The sequence below is a fragment of the Lactuca serriola genome, chromosome 4 (assembly GCF_051521515.1).
Source record: "Lactuca serriola cultivar US96UC23 chromosome 4, Lser_US96UC23_V15, whole genome shotgun sequence".
Taxonomy (NCBI): Eukaryota; Viridiplantae; Streptophyta; class Magnoliopsida; order Asterales; family Asteraceae; genus Lactuca; species Lactuca serriola.
Window position 1 is genome coordinate 326,041,906 of NC_136411.1, and position 20,191 is coordinate 326,062,096.

General features: G+C 38.8%; 1 protein-coding gene across 1 annotated transcript; it reads right to left on the minus strand.

The window, feature by feature from the left end:
• Nucleotides 1-3,579: 3,579 nt before the first annotated feature.
• Nucleotides 3,580-4,913, minus strand: LOC145100705 (transcription factor MYB113-like). Its single transcript, XM_079037873.1, has 3 exons — nt 4,615-4,913; nt 4,284-4,413; nt 3,580-4,129 (listed from the first exon to the last, which is right to left on the minus strand). The coding sequence occupies exons 1-3, from the start codon at nt 4,742-4,744 to the stop codon at nt 3,640-3,642; spliced, it is 750 nt and encodes a 249-aa protein (XP_078893999.1). The 5' UTR covers nt 4,745-4,913; the 3' UTR covers nt 3,580-3,639.
• Between the last annotated feature and the right edge of the window lie 15,278 nt (nt 4,914-20,191).

A 20,191-nucleotide genomic window follows, 5' to 3' on the forward strand; every position in this document is an offset into this window, starting at 1 on the left:
ATCGGTTTGTTCAAGGTGATCAGGACCAGATGAGGTAGGAGAGGAAGGGTGAGTAGGGGAAGGATTTGAAATTACTGACTCATGGGTGAGGGGAATGGATGCATCAGTGAAGAGGGGAGGAGTCAGATCTGTTGGTTGTCGAAATTTGGAAAGGGTAGAGAACATAGTGTGTTCCCAAAACACATGGCGAGAGATTCGAAGTCTATTGGATATAGGATCCCAACACCGATAACCTTTATGTTTAAGGCTATAACCTAAGAAACAACAGAGTCGTGAGCGAGTTTGAAGTTTGGTATGTTCATGAGGTTGAAGGAGAACGAAACAGGCACACCCCCACACCTTAAGGAGGTCATAGGCAGGAAGTGTACCATGAAGTATGAAGTATGGTGAGTTGTTTTATAGAATTGGGGTAGGGTGGCGGTTAATGGTATACACTACAAAGAGTGCAGCTTCACCCCAAAAGCGTTCAGGGCATTGAGAGGATATACGAAGGGTGTGAATGGTATCTAGAATGTGCCAATGTTTTCTCTCAGCACGTCCATTTTGTTGAGACGTGCCAGGACAAGAATATTGAGAGACAGTGCCTTGTTGGTGAAGAAAATTTAGTAAGGATGATTCTTTGTATTCCATGGCATTGTCTGTTCTGAGAATTTTCATTGGTTTATTGAACTGAGTTTGAATCATACGAGCAAAAGTGATGTAAATTTGGGGCAACTCTGATCTTTGTTTCATTAGGTATATCCATGTAAATCGAGTGTGATCATCGATGAATGTCACGAAGTAACGTGCTCCCCCCATTGTTGGGATAGGTGCGGGACCCTATACGTCAGAATGAATTAAGTCAAAGAGTGCAACTGATTTCATTTCATTTGGATAAAAGGGTAAAGCATGTTGTTTCCCTAGTTGGCAAGGTAAACAATGTAAAGTTTTGGTTTTGACATTTCCCAAAATACTAGAAGAAATAAGTAATTTGAGTCTATCATAAGAAATATGACCTAATCTAGAATGCCAAATATCAAGAAAATTTGTTGAAGGTAAGGTTGAGAGCAAAGTGGGGGTAAAAGATTTGGGTATGGGAAGGTAGACAAGCTCGTACAGTTGTCCCGTCCTACGACCGATCCCAAAGATTTGCTTCATCCTTGGATCCTGCACACAACAATCAGATGGAGTAAAATTGACATTAAGGCCCATGTCACATAACTGAGCAACAAAAATAAGGCTAATAGAAAGCTTAGGAATGCATAGGGTGTCTGGTAATAATAGATGGGAAGTACAAACAGAACCACTATGTTGAACAGGTACTTGTGTACCATCAACTGTAGTAACATGAGATAAGGGTTTACTCGACGATTTTGTAGCAAATATGTTGGTGTCTGGTGTCATGTGATTACAACATTCAGAGTCGAATAACCATGATGTACCTTGGGATGTAGCCATAGAATGCGATGATCCACACATAACTTGCTTCATGAGGGCAATCACATCATCTGGAGTAACTGAAGCAGCCCCTGGTACCATCATCGATGGATTTGGAAAGGAGTCTGAATGTGAAGTAGAGCTGGCAAAGCTTTTGTTGCGATTTGGGTTTTGCATGCAGTCTGAACCATAGTGTTTCGGGTTCTTCTTTTCACAAAATTTGCAGATTTTGCGAGGGCAATCGAGCAACCGGTGGCCTTTGAGGTGACAATAGTTGCATTCACTTGAGTTCTTATTTGTATTGTTGTTGCGTGGTGTGAAACCAGAAGACTTATTGTTTCCTTTATAACCAGAGACAACCATAACCTCGTTAGATGGAGAAGTCGGTGCCCCAATTCTTGTTTCTTCAGAAATCAATTCAGTTATTGCTGCTTTCCAAGGTAGGGAGAGGAGAACGGTGCAAGAGAGATGCTCTTACAGGTTCAAAACGATCTTGAAGTGCCATTAGCAAAATCATTAGTTGAAGATGCTTTTGGTGATTCACAGCTATGATTGCATCATCGTGACATTTAGTGGTAGGTGCAGCCAATGTGAGTTAATCCCAGTAACTTTGCATCTCAGATACAAATGCACTTATCGACTGATTAGTTTGTTAGCGTTTGCTAAGGACAGTCCGAAGCAATTGATATTGATGTGCAAGATCTGTGGTGGTATATCATTTGGCCAAAAAATCCCAGATCTCTTTTCTGGTAGTATACAATCCAAATTGTTGAGTGATCTCAATGGTGCATGAGTTACATATGACTGTAATGATTTCAGCGTTCTTGCAGAACAAATCTTCTTCACGTAGATCAAATGCATCTTTGTCTTCTTTTTCTTTGATTACTGGACGAGATAATGATCCAGTTACAACATGCCATAATTTTTTGGATTGAAGGTAGCTTGTCATTTGACGAGCCCAAGTAACATAATTTGTACCATTGAAAACGGTACTAATGGGTCGTGATGTGATTCCAGTGGGTGACATGGAGAAAGTAAGAAAATTATACCACAGAGGCAATATGACAGAATGACTAATAATACCAAAGGGTATTAAATAAGTATTAATGCTAAAAAATGGAACCTGGTTAAGGTCTTATGGATAAACGAGAACTCCAAGGAATAGTGTAGTATCCGAACAAAGGCTCAAATAAAAGAAACCTTGAAACAGGGATAGATAAAGCTTCAAACCAGAGATTTATTTTCCTGTTGAGAAGAGGGGCAGCCTTTTTTTTTTGATGCGGTGGTGACTGGCGATGATTCAGAGGAAAGTACCAGCAATAATGGGACTTGAGTTTGACGGGAAGGAAGATTCAAGCAACGATTGAGACAATGGGGGTGTCTGGTGAAGAGAACAGCGACAGCAGGGCAAATTCAGGTTGTCTGGTGGTCTGGGTGTCTCCAGCGAAGTCAGTACTAGAGATACTGACTGGGGTTCTGCGAGGTTAGAGAGCCATGGGCTCTGATACCATGAAAGCTTTTGATATATATATAAAAGATCGAATTGTATATTTTGTGATATTACAATGAGACCTAAACTAAAGTATATGAACTAAATAGTGAAGCTAACTTATGAAAAGGCTAATTACAATATATCTACAAGGAAACTAGATATCTTTTGAATATACGTTAACATTACTAAATTCTACATAATATTTTAATATAATTGCAATTAATATAATAATAAATAGATATTAATTTCACTAATAGAGTTACCTTTTATTTTAAAATTTCCAAAATTAAAGTTCATTTGTTTTTTTTTCTTTATTTAAATTATATGTTTAAATTTAAAAAGTAAAAAAACATTTCTATTATAATAAATCATTATTTTTTTCTTATAAATTCAAATTTCTCAAATATTTTGATCTTTATATTTAACATATTTTTTAAATTAACACATGTAATGAATGAATCTCAGACATAATAAAGAATAAATATATTGACAAGTGAAATGACATTAACTATGAGGCGCAATAGGGTTACAAATAACAAAAAAAAAATAAACTTATTCTTTTATTAAAATAGATATATATATATATATATATATATATATATATATATATATATATATATATATATATATATATATATATATATATATATATATATATATAATACTATACTTTATTTATATTATTGTTCAATTTATTAGTACACCGAGCAAGCATATCATTATTTTCATGATCATGGTTGATCAGAATGTATAAGGTCCATCGTGATATCATCGATTGGGAAATCAAATAAACTAATTTGATTATCATCTTTCCCGACAACTCCGTCCACTGAAGAACAACCAAAATTTCCATCAAATTTCGTTTCATGATCATCTAATAACTGGTCTATATACTTGCTGATGTTGTCATCTAATAAATTGGATGGCAACTTTAACCCCGAGGACGCATTAAATTTATTGTTGGTAACATTATTCGGCGAATTTAGGTTACCAACCTCATGAGCCATAGCAGTGTGTCGTGGATTGTTACCCATATTTAGGGTTCTTGAAAAAGTTCGTGGTTGTGGCTTAATAATTGTGACCATGGTTTTTTGCAATGATTCATCCTCTATAGGTTTTTTCTTTCTTCGTTGCCTGGGACGTGAACGATGATGAGTGTTCCAGTAATTTTTCACATCATTAGCGGTTCTTCCTGGTATTCTTCCAGCTATCAATGCCCATCTAAAATTATAATCCAAATTCCAAAATGAATAAATGTCGCTATAATATTTTATCTTTAATATAATACCATAATGAATGAAAAATAACTGGTTAAAAAAATATTTAAACTTCACTTGATGTTCTTAGTGAATTAATATTTTGAATGTGTGCTTGCCTGTTTCCTAGCAACTTATGAAGCCTAAGTATGAGATCAACTTCATCCTTAGCAAAGTCTCCTCTTTTTATATTTGGCCTTAAATAATTCAACCATCTTAACCTACAACTCTTTCTGCACCTATTTAACCCTGCAAACATAACAAGAAACCTATTAACACAACCACCACCGGATGTTTTCCAGTAATGTTTTCGAGTGTCAAACGACATTAACAATATAGGCAAAGTTTTTTTTTTTTTTTACTCTTATTAGCTATTATTTTTAAACACCGAGGAAAGAGAGTTAGGAGATGATGCTTTTATAACACAAAAAGGATTATGTAATTTTCAACCTGCTTTAAGAGGAATGAGGTGCCATTTCCCTTCACCATGTTTCTCAATATAGTTCTTGAGAGAAATATCTTCTTCCACGCTCCATGCACCTTTCCTCAACATTGGACCCGTATTAGTACATGGTCTCATTTCGTTTCTGTTCTACGCAAGTGACGTACACACATATATACTATGAAGTGAAGTTCAAAATTGAGTAAAAGAATTCTATAGTATATATCATGAACTACATGCTCATTAATTTCCTAAATGCATAACATTTAGACGATGCACCTTTTATAGATTCAAATTGGGCTACACGTTTTTAAGAATCCAGGTCCACATATATATATAGAGCATGTGCTCATGCTACAAATTGACGTTCCCACATTGGTTCATTTCCAAGAAGGCGAGAACTCAAAAGTGTCCAAGAAAAAAAGTCACTAGTATTCTTTGCTTTTTTTTTTCCCTATTTTTAAGGGAATGCAATTATATTAATATGAAGCTTGGGCCACTAAAAAAAGAAAGAAGCTTGGAGGCACCGATGTAAAATATAAATGTGGAAATGATGGGAAGAAAAAATAAGTCCGATAGGAGTGATGCCTCAGTCCACCTAAGACGTAAGTATCACGTCAGTTTTTTCATACTTTAATCAAAATTTATCATTTATATGCCTGGTTGTCATAATTATCATGCTATTTTTTTTTTCTAAAATTCATTAATATAGAAAATGAATATTTCAAGCATATTATTTTTTTAAATCTTAAATTTCATTAAACTTAAAAAAAAAAAATTACAAAACACCAAAAAAAAAAAAAAGAATTTCAAATTACAAATCTAGAAATTTAAATAACGAAACCATGAAAATCAAATAACGAAACCTAGATGTTATATTTTTTCACGACTTCCTCTTTCGCTTTTATCGTCATTTTTTTTCCACGTCCCATGAGAGCGCTAGTCTTTCTTGTTAAGATCCTCTTGATACGGTGTTTTTTCTTTCTCTTGTGCGACCCCAAATATTGTTCCAAAGATGACTTCAAGTTGTCCTTTGGTTATTAGTTGCTTAATGTCACCCAAAGCATTTTTCGAACCACTTTTCATCGTTTTTCCCTTTCGCTTGGTTCGGTCTCTTCCAATGGGATTAGTGGCTCTTGGAGCTTCAAAAGACTCCTCCTCATTGAGGTCAATCCCGACATGCGCATCGTACAATTGATTATGCGTCGTTTCGGAAGTTTTGGTTCTTTAAGTAGAACCTTCCATAAAGGTTTCAGAAGCATCGACCTCTTGCCATTTTTTAATAATTTAAAAATATTCAAAATATGTAGAAATTTGAAATTGACCGCTTTCTGAATCCTATACACTTCAAGAGCTTTTTGTAAAATAGTTTTGTTATTGACACCATTTTGTCATTGTCGTTTGACACTCGAAAACATCCCATTAAACTCCGTCACCACTTTGTTGACATTTCTCCACTTCGAATAAATTTGGTCTTTTTTTAGGTATTCTCTAAGATTCATTTCCATAAGAAAACCGTGTAATTTTCTAGAAAAAAGTTGGATAATCCCAGTTGTTTCCAACCACTCGATCTTCAGAAACATCGACACACGCAAGAGTTAATGCATTTTCTTCGGTCAGTGTCAATTACTTTAGAGCCGGCCTTCCACTTTTTTGGGTTTTGGTTGATTCTTTTTCGACTCCGATTCCGTTTCAGGGACGAGTTGAGTTTCCCTTGAGTTTGGAATTGGGTATGGATATTCATTGGGGAGTCAGGAAGATCATGAAATGGATTGAAGTCAAATTCTATTTTGATGAGATGTTCATTTGTGGTTGGTTTTCAAATTAGAATTGTCTTTTAAACTGTGGTTGGTTTTGGAATTGAAGTTGATTTTGATATTGTGTGCTTGATTTTGGTATTAAGGTTGATTTTGGGTTAGAAATGGATAGTAAAAACCACCAAAGTGTAAATTGAAATGAGATAAAATGAATATGTAGTGGTATTTATATAGGGTAGAAATTGGGATTTTTTGAATTTTTTTTTTTGAAAAAAATTAGTCACAAATATCCTTCCAACGTTCAAAATTTTAAAATCATACAATCTCTCTCTCTCTCTCATTGGTTCATTTGTCCCGAGTTGCCGAGCCACGCTTGGCATGCCAAGGGTTCGACTCGATGTTCGTCGAGATAACTGAGACTGTAACATCCTGTTCTGGATAGTTTTCTGATTTAAGGCCAGTGAGCCTTAATCTGAGTATGAGAAGGTTTGAGGCTTTAAAAGAGAAAGGCTTAGGCCCTTTTGGGATGTGGGTAAGGTAGGTTGTGTGATAAAAGAGTTCGGTTTGTGCTTTAGAGCCCAAATGTATTGCTAAAGGCGTTGGTTCGGGCTTTTCATGAATTTTGGATTTAAGTTCGAGTGGGCTTCAAGAGGAATAAAGTTGATAGAAGTGTAGGGCTTCTCGTTACCTTTTTGTGGATATAAGGATCGTCGGAAACAGATTTATAACGAAGGAGTCATGGCCTTGAGAAGTTTTGTGGTTTTAGGCTTAGCCGAGTACGCTAGGCGTACACAAAGCGTACGTTGGGCGTACTAGTGAAGAAGGAAGTACGTTGGGCGTACTTTTGAGTACGATGGGTGTACTGACAAGGGTGGTCGCGAATGTTCTTCGGAGTACGCTGGGCGTACCATATGTACACTGGGCGTACGCTGATCAGACCTAAATCCTATTTTAGGGTCTTGGACCCTATTTAAGCTCCTTATCTCATAACCTAACCCTAATATCTTCAGCCTCCATCCCTCTAAACCCAATAAAGCGACCCTAAGCCTCCATTAGAGTGATTCTTGAGAATTTTGGTGATTTGGTGAGTTTTTGGTGCATATTGTGGAAGAAGGAGTTCCTTGAGGAAGCATTGCTTGGCTTAGAGTTTGTGGACCCAAGCTCTAATCAGGTTGATCTTGCTCCAGAAAGCATAAAGTTTTAATCTTGCTGGCTTTCTCACGTGGATCTAGCGATGTGATGACTTGTTATGTTTGGTTTTTGAAGAAGAAGGAGCTTTGAACGAGAATAACTTTAGCATGTAACTTTTGGATCTATGTTCTTCTCTTGTTGGACCATCTTCCAAAGGTATCAAGTTTGAAACTTGGTTATTGTTGAGCTAGTTTTTGTTTTGGGTCCATTTTAGGGTTTTTGGTCCCGAATCTTGAATCTTTATGAGTTGTTGAACTCCAAATCCTAATATATGTCCCTTTAAGTGTTTCTAGTGAAGAGGATTCATAAAAATTAGGTCTTGGACGTTGGAACCACCTCATGCATAAGATATGAGCATTTTTCAGAGTAAAGAGTAAGAGCATTTGTGTTTGGGACTTGTTCTGCCGTGCAAAGGCTTAAAGTCACGAGCTTTATTGTGTATGAGCCTTTATGGAAACCAGATCTAAGATTATAGCTATGGTCTTAACGGATTAAGACCAAGGGAGTGGAGATAACAATCCTAGACGTACGCTAAGCGTAATTCCAGTATGCCCCGCGTACTGACCAAGTGTCCCCGTTGGCCAATCTGAATTCGTGAGTACGCTGAGCGTACCAAGGGAGGTACGCCCCGCATAACCTCACTGTGGACTTTTGGGCTAAGTCTCATTTTGGGCCTTGAGTGTTGGGCCTGGAGTTTGATTGGTGGCAATTTAGTTTTGGACCAGAGGAATATATATATATATATATATATATATATATATATATATATATATATACATATATATATATACATATATATATATATATATATATATATATATATATATATATATATATATATATATATATATGTTATGTTATGTGATACCGAGACCGGACCGGAGGGTCCAACAAGCTGTGAGACAAAGGGGTCCTCACCAAGACCGGACCGGAGGGTCCATCGAATGGTGAGACCGGTGGGTCCTCATTGAGACTGGACCAGAGGGCCCATCGAGTCATGGGACTGGAGGGTCCCACTGAGACACATAAATTGGAGGGTCTTATAGAGTTATAGCCTCAAGTGGTTAATATATTGTATGTGGTATTTTGGGAAACTCACTAAGCTTCGTGCTTACCATGTTATGTGATATGTGTTTTAGGTTTTCTCAGGATCGTGGGAAGGCACCGACATGATTGTACAAACCAGAGTAGGAGTTATGTTTTGAGGATCCTAGAGTACGAATCAAAAAAAATTATGGAGTTTTGTTTTGTAAATTAAATCAACGAGATTTTTGTGAAATGTGCTACGAGAATTATATGATTTTAAAATGAAAAAAAAAATTGTTTGAAAATTTACGTTGTTACAAGTTGGTATCATAGCCTTGGTTTGAGGGATTCAGATGCACCTTCGGGTATATCTGGACTCAAACTGAGGATTTGAGAAAAATTTTCAAAAACAAATGATTTTTCTAAAACGAGCAAGAGATTCTATGAGAAAAACGAGAAGGAGTAGTGTATACAATCAGTTAAAGCCCTAACGATGATTTTCCAAAATACCCTTACTTATTTGTTTTATGAGTTATTATTGAGATATTAGTGATGCATCATAGAAGATAGGCTAGGTATTTCATATTATAGAGCTAGAGTTTCCTGATTTGTGATGCCTTAGCCTAGGAATTTTGCTATCTGTTATGTACTTTGAGTATGCGCAGAGTAAGAGTATCCAACTGAGATCTTTTAGAGAGAACTTGAGTAGAGGAGTAATCTAGGAGAGATGCCTAGAAGAGCATCAGAGGATCCTACTAAGAGAGTAATTAGATACCCGCGAGGGGTAGAGTTTCTTGAGTTTGGTGATACCTTTTGAGTGTGAGTAGAACAAGTGGAGTGATAACCTAGAGTGGTTTTACGTGTTGGTAGAAATTATTCGATGCTCGAATGCTGCTTGCTTCGTGCTTAGTGGAACTCTTGATGATGGGAGTCAGCTACTAAGCGAATATGACGATATTCAGGAGGTAGATGGTTGGCATCATAAGGAGTTCATCAACAACTGATGGCAAAGAAGTGTGAGAACCTAGGAAGAGCCTAGTGTGACATCCCCAAAATCACGGCCAGAAAAGACCGATTTAATTTATGCTTTTAAAATAATTTTCAGAGTAATCCTTTGATTTAAAAGAGTTATGGAATTTGTTCCCAAAACAAAATATAATAAAAATTTTTTATCAAAGCATTCCTTAAAGGAATGTATTTTCATTATATATCAAACCTCGGGATGTCATGTTCCGATACAGACACAAAAGCATAAACGACATAGTATAAGCCTTACAACAATTATACACAACTACTGGCCTATAAACAAAATATCTTCACAAGTTATCCAGCTTATGCTCTCGCACCACTACCTGTAATAGAAATAAAACTGAGTGGGTCAGGCTTGGGAGCCTGGTGAGCATATAGGGTTTTCAACCCACAATAAATAATTATGTTTAATTTCACCAACCAACAATAACCCGATTACCCATTGATGTTATCCTCACTTTACGTCCCTCTAACATCAACTATTACAAGATACCTAATCTAGGATTTTCATCGGGACGGACACTACTACAAAGGGGTTTCCTCAGCAATGAATATCCTAAGGCAACCATGAGGGGGATGGAGTACACCGGTGAACACATCGTTCATAACACCTACATGTTATGAACCTGCCAGCGTTCCCACTGGACAGTCTAGAAAGTGTCCGTGGTTGTCATCCATACACTGCTAGATGACTAGATTAACAACAACATCGAGACCTCTCATCATTGTTATTTCATCACACACCAATTATCTACCCATGATCTACCCAACATATTAGTAGATAAAATATACTTGTTTATATACAGCTTAAAACCTGTATAACATATTCATTCAATACTCATACCACATAACACGTAGTATATAATCACATAGTAAGTATTTCATAGAGTATAACTCACATATGTGTATTATCATAAAGCAACTACACACTTACTCATATCATATATCTAATACATTCATCAATACTTGTATTAAAATCGTGTATGTGAAAGGGACTATGCACTCAATTGAAAAGACGATGATCGGGCAGCACCTCGTCTCTTAAAATAATATTTTTTGATAAAACCGGGACATTTTCTCCAAAACCGAGCTTTATGCGGGCAGAGTTTCGGCTTGGAAACTTTACTTATCGGGATCCTCGGGGCTTCGGGACTTGCATCGGGTCTCGGGAATGATACCGGGGCTTCGGGGGTAAAGCTTGCACGTAAAACAAGGTAAAATGGGGAGAGAGGGAGAAAAGAGCAACAAAACTTGGATGCCCACGACCTCTATTTAAAGGGGGTTGAACATTGGATTACGTTGGGTGTTATCTCAGAGTATGCTGGGCGTACTCCCTCTACAAGCAGTACGCTGGGCGTATATAGGGTACGTTGGGCGTACGCTTTGGATCAGGCCTAATGCTTCATGGCTTACGAACTCATGCACTAGAGTATTAGGTCAAGTTGACTTGGCCCATTTCAATTCATGCATACATATATGATGGGCGTACTCCATTACGCTTAGCGTACACCGACATACCAAACATCAAAATTGCGTAACTCTCGCATCCGAGCTCCGTTATCAACGTTCTTTATATCCACGCGTAGGTGATACTAAGCTCTACAACTCTCATTTAGACTCTGTCAGCTAATTTTAAACTTATTTTTGTTATATTATTTTTAGTAGGTCGGGACAGGAAAACTTCGTTATAAAATCATAACTTCTTCATTCGACGTCTGTTTTCATCTGTCTTTTGACCGTTGGACTACTATCGACGAGATCTTCGATTCTCGTTTAGATTGTTTCGGCCAAATATCATTCGATCTCATATTCGAACTTTGGGCTGCATACCGCTAAGTCGAAACTTCGAAAAATCATAACTTCCTCATACAAAGTCAGATTTAGACGTTCTTTTTATGGACAGCCTCGGTTTAACGTATTCTACGACTTTCGTTTAGATCACTAAGGCTATATATCGTTCTATCATAAATTCACTATATATGTCATTCAGCGTCGTGTCGGTTCTGTCGCGAAACTTCGGCAGGTCATAACTTCTTCGTTATAACTCGGATTTCGGCATTCTTTATATATTCGGAAACCATGCCACAACCACTACAACTTCATGTATCGATATCGGGTTTATCTAACATTTTATTTTTAACACTTAAGTTATCCTTAATTCAGTTAAGTCACAACAATTAGGCATAAATCACATAATACTCAAATAATACATTCTTATTATTTGAAAACGAGTTACATAGGTTAACCTAGACTATTACATCAACATTAATGCGTAGCCCAGAAACACGGTCGTTACAATTCTCTCCCCCTTAGGATGATTTCGTCCCCAGAATCACACATCAACAAACAAATGCGGATAGCGACTCATCATGTCACTCTCCGTTTCCCAGGTGTGATTTGGCCGATTCGCATGTTTCCAATGGACAAGCACTAATTCGACCATCTTGCGTCGCAACTTCTTAGTCTTTCGGTCAAGGATTGCCTCTGGTTCTTCAATTAACCTCTTGTTTTCATAAATTCTTAACTCAGAAATTTGAATTATGTCGGGAACTTCTCCCGTGAACTTCCTCAAATATGACACATGGAAAGTGTTATGAATTCCATTCAGTTCTTCTAGTAGTTTTATCTTGTAAGCTTGGTTCCCAATCCTCTGAAGAACTTTAAACGGTCCAATAAACCTTGGACTTAACTTTCCCCTTTTACCAAATCGTATAAGCCCCTTTCATGGTGAGACTTTAAGCAAAACCGAATCTCCAACTTCAAAAGTCATCGGTCTTCGCTTATTGTCAGCATAGCTCTTTTGACGATCCTGAGCTGCTAACATTCTCTCCCTAATTATTTTCAACTTTTCAGCCATTTGATGGACTATCTCCGGTCCCATAAACTGCTTTTCCCCAGCGTCAAGCCAACAAGACAGCGTACGACATTTTTCTCTGTACATAGCTTGATAAGGTGCCATTTTTTTGCTCGAGTGGAAACTATTATTGTAGGAAAATTCTACCAAAGGAAAATGTTCATCCTAGTTGCCTTGGAATTCCTGGATACATGCTCTCAACATATCTTCAAGCGTTTGTATCGTTCGTTCGCTCTGACCATTAGTCTGTGGATGGTAAGTTGTACTCAAACACAACTTGGTACCCAATTCCTCTTGTAGAATTTTCCAAAATCATGAGGTGAAACGGTTGTCACGATCTGACCCAATCGTTAACGGAACACCATGAAGCCTCACAATTTCCTTCACGTAAGAATTCGCAAGCTTATCCATAGACCATTTCTCATTGATTGCTATGAATTGCGCACTCTTAGTGACGCGATCAACGACCACCCAAATCATGTCATGACCATTCTTTGTTTTGGGCAGTTTAGTGACAAAATCCATAGCAATGTCTTCCCATTTACCCAAAGGCACATGTAAAGGTTCTAAACTCCTGTATGGTTTATGATGTTGTGCCTTGACTCTTGCACAAGCCACACACTCGGCGACATACTTTACAATATCAAGCTTCATCGTCGGCCACCAGTAATAGGATTTCAGGTCCCTATACATTTTAGTGCTACCTGGATGAATTGAGTACATGGTCTTGTGAGCTTCTTTCATCAAAAGATCTCTTACTTCTCCTGGATTAGGCACCCAAATTCAATCTTGGAATACCTTCAGTCCATGATTGTTTACACCGAACACTAACGTTTTTCCCAAACGTTCTCCTTTTCGGTCATTTTTCTCAGAAGCTTCTTCTTGAGCTTTCTTTATCCTCTCCACAATTGTCGAGAAAACTTCTATTCTCAATGCTTTTAGCCTTTTTCTCTCAATATTGACTTTATGACCGAGAGCATCAGCGACAACATTTGCTTTACCGGGGTGGTAAAGTATCTCACAGTCATAGTCTTTAACTAACTCTAGCCAGCGTCACTGCCTCATATTCAATTCTTTCTGATTAAAAAGAAATTAGAGAGTCTTATGAACAGTGAAAAGTTTGCACTTCGAGCCATAGAGGTAATGCCTCCATATTTTTAGAGCAAATACTACTGCTGCCAACTCCAAATCATGAGTGGGGTAGTTCTTATTATGCTCTTTGAACTATCGAGACGCATATGCTATCACCTTTTTGTTGGATAAGGTGTCTATGTCCATAACTATATTTGGTATGTACTTGACCCGACCCATCATGGTCCATTTAGGTTGCATGGCATCATGCATTTGGATAGAATTAATGAGAGAAATAACACTTGTGGTTTATTAATATATTATAAGTTCTAATATATTAATAGTATTATTTAATTAGTATTGATCAAGAATTAATTTGGAATTAATTAAGTGATCAAAAGATAATTAATTAAATATATGGGTTGATTATGTAAATCATCCATAACTTGTATAGTGGGCTAAAGGCTCCATGGATTATCAAGTTGGGTTAAACCCATAGGATGCTCCATGGATGCTCCATGGGAGTTACAAACCCATGGGTCATGGAAATGAAGAGTCATGTCACATTAGGGTTTACATGGTGTAACCCTAGATGTGACACACTATATAAGGAACATGAAACTCACCAAAATTCTCTACACTAAGAACAAGAGAGGGCAAGCCGATTTATACAAGTGTTATACATACTCTAAAGTTATGCCAAAGCATTTGGTGTTGTGTGAAGCATTTGAGGCATCGTACTTGGGGGTGCTAGGATCTAATGGTTTTCAAGGAATCAAATCAACTACAAGGTATGTAATTCTAGCCATCTTTTAGATTAAAAGTTCCCCATGTATGCTAGATAGGATTATAAACCTTGGAAATCATATTTTGCATGTATTTTATACAAACTTAGATCCAAGGTTTTTCTAGGGTTGCATGTACACTTAGGGGTGTTAGAATGCTCAAAACCCATCGCTTTTCTCTTTGGGTCAAAACACAACCCAACCCAACACCAAACGCATCGCTATATACATCGAAGTCTTCAACTCCATTGGGTAGAGAAATAATCGGTACCTCACATAGCTTCTTCTTTAGCAGCTCGAATGCTTCTTTGTGTTTATTACTCCAAGAATAAGTATCTCCTTTGCGAGTCAAAGCTGTTAAAGGACTAGCGATCGAAGAAAAACCTTGGATAAATCTTTGGTAATATCCGGCTAATCCCAGAATGCTTCGGATCTCCGTTGGACTTTTCAGTTGTTCCCATTTCATCACAGCTTCAATCTTTGCTGGATCAACCATTATCCCTTCTTTGTTGACCACGTGATCCAAGAATTGGACTTTTCAAATCCAAAAATCATATTTGGAGAACTTAGCATACATCTTCTCCTTCTTCAAGACTTCCAGCACTTCTCTTAAGTGTCTGCCATGCTCCTCTTCGCTTTTCGAGTAAATCAGAATGTCATCTATGAACACTATCACAGATTTATCAAGGAACGGATTACAAACTCTGTTTATTAAATCCATGAATGCTGCTGGAGGATTGGTTAGTCCAAACGACATAACCAAAAACTCGTAGTGTCCATATCTTGTTCTGAATGCAGTCTTCTCGATATCCTGCTCCCTTACTTTCAGCTGATGATATTCTGACCTTAGGTCAATCTTTGAAAAATAACTTAAACCTTGTAGTTGATCGAATAGTTCATCAATCCTCATCAACGAATATCTATTCTTTATTGTTGTCTTGTTCAGCTCTCTATAATCGATGCACATCCTCATACTCCCGTACTTTTTTTTATGAATAACATCGAAGCTCCCTAAGGTGATGAACTAGGTCTAATGAAACCTTTGTCCAATAACTCCTAAAGTTGCATCATCAGCTCCTTCATCTCCGTCGGTGCTAGTATGTAAGGTGCTTTTGCTATTGGAGTCATCCCTGGTAACAAGTCTATCCTGAACTCCACTTGTCTATCAGCCGGTAATCCGGGAAGATCTCGTTTTTCTCCTTCTTTGCATCAATTACGAATGCAAAATATGATGTACATCCTTTGGCCAAACACTTTCTGGCTTTCATTAGCGAAATGATTCCAGAATTTACTCTGTGTTTGTCACCATACACCATAAATGACTCTTTCCCTGTCGGGTTTGTTTTTACAATTTTCTTCTTGCATAGTATTTCGGCATCATTGGCGCTAAGCCAATCCATCCCCAGCACGATGTCGAAACCATTTAGCTCAATAGGAAATAATTCCTCGTGGAACTTATTCCCATTCAAGTCAATTAAGATGTTTTTCATACGATGGCTAACAAGTACAAACTTTCCACTAGCAACTTCAACTAATAAAGCATTATCTAGTCAATCGACAGGAAAAGCTAGTTTTCTACCAAATTCATGCGAAATAAAGGAGTAGTTTAATCCAGAATCAAATAAAATTTGGGCAGACAATTTGTATACAAGAAAGGTAACTGAAGTGACATCAACTTCATCTTTAGCAGCTTCCAGTGTCAACTGGAAGGCTCTCACCTTTGGCTTTGGGGGAATATTTTGCTTTGCTGCCTCCTTCTTCTTCTGACATTACGTCAAGATGTGCCCTTCCTCACCACACCCATAGAAGACTTTCTTGGTAAGGGTGCATTCGTTGGGATAGTGCCCTGGATTTCCACATTTGAAGCATGTGGTTTGCCCGCCACATTTCCCAAGATGCATCTTCTTGCATTTGTCGCATTATTTTGCTTCGCTTCCTCCACCTCCTCTCGAACTAGACTTCGAGAATTTACCCTTTTTGCTGGACACTGAGGGTCCGTCTAATTTCCTCTTCTCACCAACCTCTGACCTCTTTAGACCTTTCTCCCTGATCTGGGTCTCAACATTTCTAGCAGCCCAGATGGCGGCTATCAATGCGGTTGCTTGCTTAACCATTGGACCATAGTCCGCTGGTAGTCCGAGGGAAAAATTGTTGACCTTAGAGAGTTCTGTGGGTACTAGGTATGGGATAATCTTCGTCTTTTATGTGAAAGTTTTAGTGTATTCAGTAACGCTCAATTTTCCCTTCTTTAAATTTTGAAACTCATTATTGATTTCTAGAAGGTCCTCTTCGTAGCAGTATTGCAATTTGAGTTGCACCACAAAGTCTTGCCAAGACATCTTACTCCCTTCTCCCTTGGGCATCGAGTCAGCTAACAACTTCCACCAACTCAATGCACCAGATTTTCACAGAGGGATCCGGTCTTCTGTCTGTTGCTGCATTCGCAACCCTCGAATATTGTCTCCATTTCGGAGATCCTGTTCATAACTTCCACCAACATCAGGCTTCCGGATAGACATGGTGGCTTGGATGCCATGAAATCCTTATACTTGCAACCACGCCCATCATTTCGTCCATCCTGGTTGACTCGCCTAATAATCGGTGGGTTGGCTTGACCAACAGTTCCACTTAAGTTTCCTCCTTCTGAATGCCCTTCATTCAATTCAGGTTGTTCAATCGGCATTGAAGGTTCTTCACGATTCTGCTGAATCAAACGTCTAGTTTCTTCCATTTGACGATCCAACATCGTCTGAATCATCAATTGTACCCTAGTCAATATCATTGGCTCAGGTGTTGCAGCTACAATGGGTACTCGCTCAATCACAGGTGGTTGATTCCTTTTTTCATCTGCGTTTCCAACGCTACTTGATGAGTTGAAAAACTCTATGATCGTTTAGATCTTACACAGGTTAATCAGAATAATGCAAACAAAATAACAAACAAGAGAATGAAACAATAATAAGCTGAATGATTCAATAGATTCACGCCTCAGCAGAGCTGGATGTAGAACTTTCGCTGTAGAGGATTTTAGGGGTACAATCGACAAAATAATAATCACTTTGAATGATCGACTCAAACGTTACGTACAAAGATGCATGCAAGCATCTATAAATACTAAAACCCTAATAATTAAATCATGGATGGACAGGCCCAATCCGGATACAAAACTGGGCTATGGATCGAGCCCAAGACGCAACACATAAAGGACCGAACAATCTCGCCCTTTGCGTCAATTAGGGCGAGACACTATTATGGCTTACTAGATCCGGCTGCATCAACCTTCTTCGTGGTTTTAAACAAGCAAGGAATGATGGAAAGAAGAGTTCGTCGGAAATGGATGAACCAGTGGACCTTGTCATTGAAGTATTTCTTATCAGCTTCAGAATTTTGCTGACACTGATTGATGATCCCCAGAACATGCTCCAGACAAGATGTGGTGTAATGATGTTTGTCTTCCAAAGCAAACAGACATTTCTGGCCTTCTTTCCTAGTGAACATGATCGGGTTTCTCTGTGGATCAATCCTCCCCATCTGCATCTTATTCAGATCACTTGAAGAACCCACTGGGCTGATGGTGGGCTTCTTTCTAAGCACATTAGCAATTTCCTGATCCAACTTGGCGACCTCCAAGATATAACAAACCAACATCCTCTTGAAGTGATCTATGAGTGTCCCATATTCAACTTCATTGGTGAGGAGGATGTTATGCATGATGATCCAGTCATGAGGATTTAGGTTAGGAAGATCTGCAAGAGAAATTGCATGTTCAGCTTTATCTGACCCCCTCAAAACTTTGAATCCGACATTCGTGAAGTTACCCTCCCGAAAGGGTTTGAGGACCCGAACATTGATAATCTTCTATGTACTCCACGTCTGATACTGAGGCTGACCACACCTCTGATATAAATCAACAAGTTCCCTATCAACCTTCGGGTGAGGATGAGGAACTATAGCTATGTTGGAAAATGCGTGAAAGATAAAAGCTTTTTGGGTCAAGGGCATGTCAAATTGGGAATTAACAGAATTAGCCCTATCCAAAGAGATCACAGGCTCAATCCAGAGGAGACTGGGGGACTCGGTAGCTTCTTTGACAAGCTTCTCAAGAGTCCATGGAGGGAATAGGGTTTTTCGACTTTCAAGGAGATCATGAGCCTCCTTCATCTTCCTTTCATTTGCTTCGGCATCCCTAGCAATCTGAGCATTCATATCCAGTTCCTTGTCCCTGGCCTGTTTCTTCAGAATATCAAAAATGGTTTCTTTGTCTTCGTCTCCATCACTGTTATCGAGAACCTTTTTCCCTTTGACTTGAGCACCCGAACCTGATGCATGACCAGTTGTTGGTGGTTAGGTTGCTTTAGTTAGAACGGATGAAGAAGTTGGAGGCGGTTAGGATTGAGCTGTGGAAACAGGAGGAGGTTGAGATTGATCACTATCCTTTGAACTGAATTCTCCCCCTTGTTTTGGATGGACCACTTGCTCAAGAAGCCCCTCAATTCGGCTAAGCATAGCGAGGGCAAGAACAAGTTTCTCATGAAGAGTTCGCCTCATGGAGTAGTTGAGAATTGGGTCATGCGCTTCAAGGATGTTGGAAAGGGCTCCGTGGACATCCGAAACATAACTCTTCATTATAGCTCGCTCGGACAAAAGAGAATCAACCTCCTTCTCAGTTTGGGAAAGTTGAAGACTCTTGGCTTTTAGCGCAGTAGTTTTGCGTGCAAGCGTATCCATCACAGAATTTTCTGTGGCCAGGTCCTTTTGGAGCTTAGTGAGGCGATCCTCAATGGTTGTTTGGAAGGATTTGTTGTCAGCTTCTAGAGTCTGACGAAGACTGGCGAAGCGTTGCTGTTCTGTATCGAAAGAAGTAGTTAGCTTCTCAACAGCGGAATTTACCTTCTCAGCATTAGATTCGGCTGCCCCCTGCAAAGACTCCAAAAAGATGTTAGCATCTCGGAATAGTTTTTCGACTTTTTCGTTTGCATCAGTGCAAGACTTTGTGGATGCATCTATGGCAGCAGTAGCAGAGTTGATGGAGGCTTTGTGTTTCTTGGTGAAATCATCGACCATCCCCTGAATGGCAGCTTATGTCATATGGGACCGAGAGGAGGAGGAAGAAGCGATGAGATTATCAATCTTCTCGTGAAGTTCCTTGATGTGCTTTTTGGTGACAGGAGCATCATCATCATCATCGCTCTGAACCTGGTAGGGGCTATAGTAAATTGAATCGAAAGTCATATCTTCCCCGCCCAGAAATGTCTCGGTTTCGGCTGAGTGATTGGGTGATAAAGGTGATGTAGGAGGTTCGGTTATGGGGGTAGGTTCGGGTGTGGAAATGGGTTCGGTTGTAGGTGTGGGTTCGGGTGCTGAAGTACAATCCCCCGTATCAGATACGTTGGTTCGAACTTCAATGGTTGTTAATTTTGTGGCTTCAGAGAAAGTAGGTGGTGGTATAGAAATAGAAGTGGGTGGAATATGGGTAGAGGAAGTTATGGGGGGAATAGAAACAGAGGAGGTTATGATGGGAATGGAAATAGAGGAGGTTATGATGGGAATGGAGATAGAGGAGGTTATGATGGGAATGGAAATAGGGAGGTTATGATGGGAATGGAAATAGGTATGATGATAGGTGGAGAAGAGACAGATTTGGTTGAAACAGGTACCTCATGTGAAGGCGAACGGGGAGGAGTATCACCACGAACCGACTCCTCTGAGTCATAACTTTCAGCCTCTGAATCGCTTGAGGAAGAAATAAGGATAAGTTTCCTCTTTGGCTGTGTTTTCTTCTTCTTTGTGGAGGTGATTGGGCTGCCTTTATTGTCTTTCTCTTCTTGGGAGTAGGGCCTTTCACCCCTTTAACCACTTTCTTCACTTTCCC

What these genes read in the sequence shown, in the direction of transcription:
- LOC145100705 (XM_079037873.1), bottom strand. Translation starts at nt 4,744, where the DNA reads ATGAGACCATGTACTAATACGGGTCCAATGTTGAGGAAAGGTGCATGG. An exon ending in CCTCATTCCTCTTAAAGCAG is followed by an intron (nt 4,414 to 4,614) that starts GTTGAAAATTAC and finishes TTATGTTTGCAG; the next exon opens with GGTTAAATAGGTGCAGAAAG. An exon ending in CATAAGTTGCTAGGAAACAG is followed by an intron (nt 4,130 to 4,283) that starts GCAAGCACACAT and finishes TTATAATTTTAG; the next exon opens with ATGGGCATTGATAGCTGGAA.